This window comes from Montipora capricornis, chromosome 2 (genome assembly GCF_036669925.1).
Source record: "Montipora capricornis isolate CH-2021 chromosome 2, ASM3666992v2, whole genome shotgun sequence".
Lineage (NCBI taxonomy): Eukaryota > Metazoa > Cnidaria > Anthozoa > Scleractinia > Acroporidae > Montipora > Montipora capricornis.
The window spans coordinates 43952087-43954586 of record NC_090884.1 but is presented as its reverse complement, the minus strand read 5'-3'; the positions used below and the strand labels follow the sequence as shown (position 1 = coordinate 43954586).

The 2500-nt window shown below is 37.9% G+C and overlaps 1 protein-coding gene across 4 annotated transcripts in view; it reads left to right on the top strand.

Annotated features, from left to right (window-relative positions):
- LOC138023064 (high affinity cAMP-specific and IBMX-insensitive 3',5'-cyclic phosphodiesterase 8A-like) overlaps positions 1 to 2500 on the top strand; it is a 52172-nt gene that overhangs the window by 10346 nt on the left and 39326 nt on the right. For all 4 annotated transcript variants that reach the window (XM_068870109.1, XM_068870115.1, XM_068870104.1 and 1 more), the window contains exons 3-4: positions 540 to 674; positions 1441 to 1496. In XM_068870109.1, the coding sequence (XP_068726210.1) occupies positions 540 to 674; positions 1441 to 1496 (191 nt within the window). The remainder of the gene's footprint in view (positions 1 to 539; positions 675 to 1440; positions 1497 to 2500) is intronic.

The window sequence follows — 2500 nt, the reverse complement described above, 5'->3', positions numbered from 1 at the left end:
AGAAGATTTCACTTCAAGGATTTAATTGCGATATATTTGGGTTTACAGACACTGGCCTTATTCGATAACGAAGCCCGATTTTGTTACATTTTGGGTGTTTTTCCGGACATGTTCTCTCCAAAACGAAGTCCGTGACCCCCCATTTTTTTTTACATTTCTGACATAACTAACTCATCATCTTACAGTGGTAAAAGTATCAGAAGAAAATCAATGTTGAAAAAATTTTGCGCTAACGTCCTTTAATAACACCGCAGTCTTTTAGTCGGTAGTAAATTGTAGTATGTTGACTGCTGGGGACAGCACATATTTTGAGAAAAGTACTTTCTGTCGGAGGTCCTTTGTGACTCGACAGTTATAAATAAGAACTCCAGTAATAAATGCTGTGCGAAATCAATAATAATAATAATAATAATAATAATAATAACAACAACAACAACAACAACTACCAGCCCATTACTGGTCAAGTAATGATTTTGCACATATATATCTTGCATTGTATTGTTCAACCACACATCTATTGTTTTTGTTCTTTTTTGTAGATCATGCTTGTGTTTTCTAAAGAAGATGCCCAAACTGACAGCTTTCTTCATGCCGCTGAAAGGGGGGGATATGTCTGCCAGATCTGTAAAACATCTGAAGAGGCAATGGAACAGTACATTAATGTACAGCCAGATGTAAGCAGCTTTTCTATGATATCATTTCATCTACAAACTAGCTGTGACGAAAAGTGTTGGAAATAGGGACTTAATCCATTGACACCTGAACTGCCCTGGACCGCCCCCCTTGACGAGTAAAATTCTCTGGCGTTAGACAGAGTAAAATCTATTAAGTCCCACCAGAAACCCATAAGAGTTGAAACGTGTAATGGCCCCTTGTGTGCTGGGAAACAAGCTTCTGAATATTCAATTTGCTAAGTACCATATTTGGAACAACAAGAGCGAGGGGTTTCCAAATATGGTACTTATCACTGAAACATTCAACCAATCAGTTCGCACTGAATATTCGGAAGCTGTGAACGCGCGTCACACGTTTCAACCCTTATGGGTTTCTGGTCCCACTTGATCTAGGAGTCAATGGGTTAAATAATACCTTTTTTAGTGATTCCGAATAATGGCCCCCATTACCATTGGCCCAAACTTTGAAACTGATAAATATCACAGATTACAAATGGGCCATCAGTCGACCAATTTGATTGTGATGTAAGGTAAATTTTGTCATATTATGACAAGCAGAAATGCTTTTTAGGTTTAGGTGTAGGCAAATCCACGAAACAGTTCAAAAGTTATCAACATTTTACTGACATTTCTACACCATACTGCGAGCAATCTGCTACATGTATAATTATAATGGACAACACACAAAGAAAAATAATGTCTTTTTCAGCAAAACAGTCATCCCTCTAACATTGTGGTTTAATTTTTGTTATTCTTTCACTTTCAGGTTATCTTTATTGACATGAGAGGAAACTCGGTTATTGATGGAGAGAGACTTTGCAGGTGTGTAAATTTTTGGCATAAATCAGCCACATACATCCCAAACTCAAGTTATCAATGCTACGTACGCGTGTTTTGCAAAGGAATGTGTGGAAATAATTTCGGTATTGGAAACCTAAGGTGATGCTAAGAAGTTATAAAACAATTAAGAAACTTTGCTATTTTAAAGTACAATTTTCACATGATCTTCTATCCTAAAATGTTTGAGAAATGAATGTTCAGTGGTAACCCTCATTTGTTGATATACATATATTTGTAAATGGGGACTCACAGTACCGCTCAGAATTAATCTAACAGGGAACGCGTTCGCGAATGCGTTCAGAACGAAACTTGAATGAGTAATGAAGTAGCAACAGAACAAATGTGACCCTTCACGCGAAAAGGGGGCTTATGAAAATTTCACGATCATGCCGATTTCACGGCAGACAACCGTGAAATTATATAAAGCAAGCTGAAATACCGTGAAATTCCTTTAAAATAGCGTGAACTCAGCGTGAAAATTTATCATACCACCGTGAACTAGTTCACGCTGGGCAGTGAAAAAATTCACGCCGTGAAATAATTCACGCCGTGGAAAAAAAAGTCTTCCTCAAAATTATTTAATTTCGTTATCAATACGTTGGGTTTGGATTTCTGGCAGATTTCGAGTGTCAAAGAAACATTGACGTGAACCCTTTGATGATCATTAATTTTTGTCTACTGTAAAGTTGACTTACATGTGACTCAAGTGAAGAAACAACATGCACGCCGGCGACTGGATTTTGCGAGCATGTGAGTGCTGAGCATTTACCGGCAAGGACGAGCAGTGATCCAAACCTCTTTCCGAGATCACCAAGCATAAATGAATTATGAGCATTAATCTTTGGGGCAACTTGGAAAATCACAGCAACTCGCTTAATAGTATGTTTTTATTTAAGTGCGCCAAAGGGGGCGACTAACTGCTCAAAATACACTTAAATCCAAACATAGTACGAGTAATTTTTCCTAGAATCCGAGGCAGCGAGCAG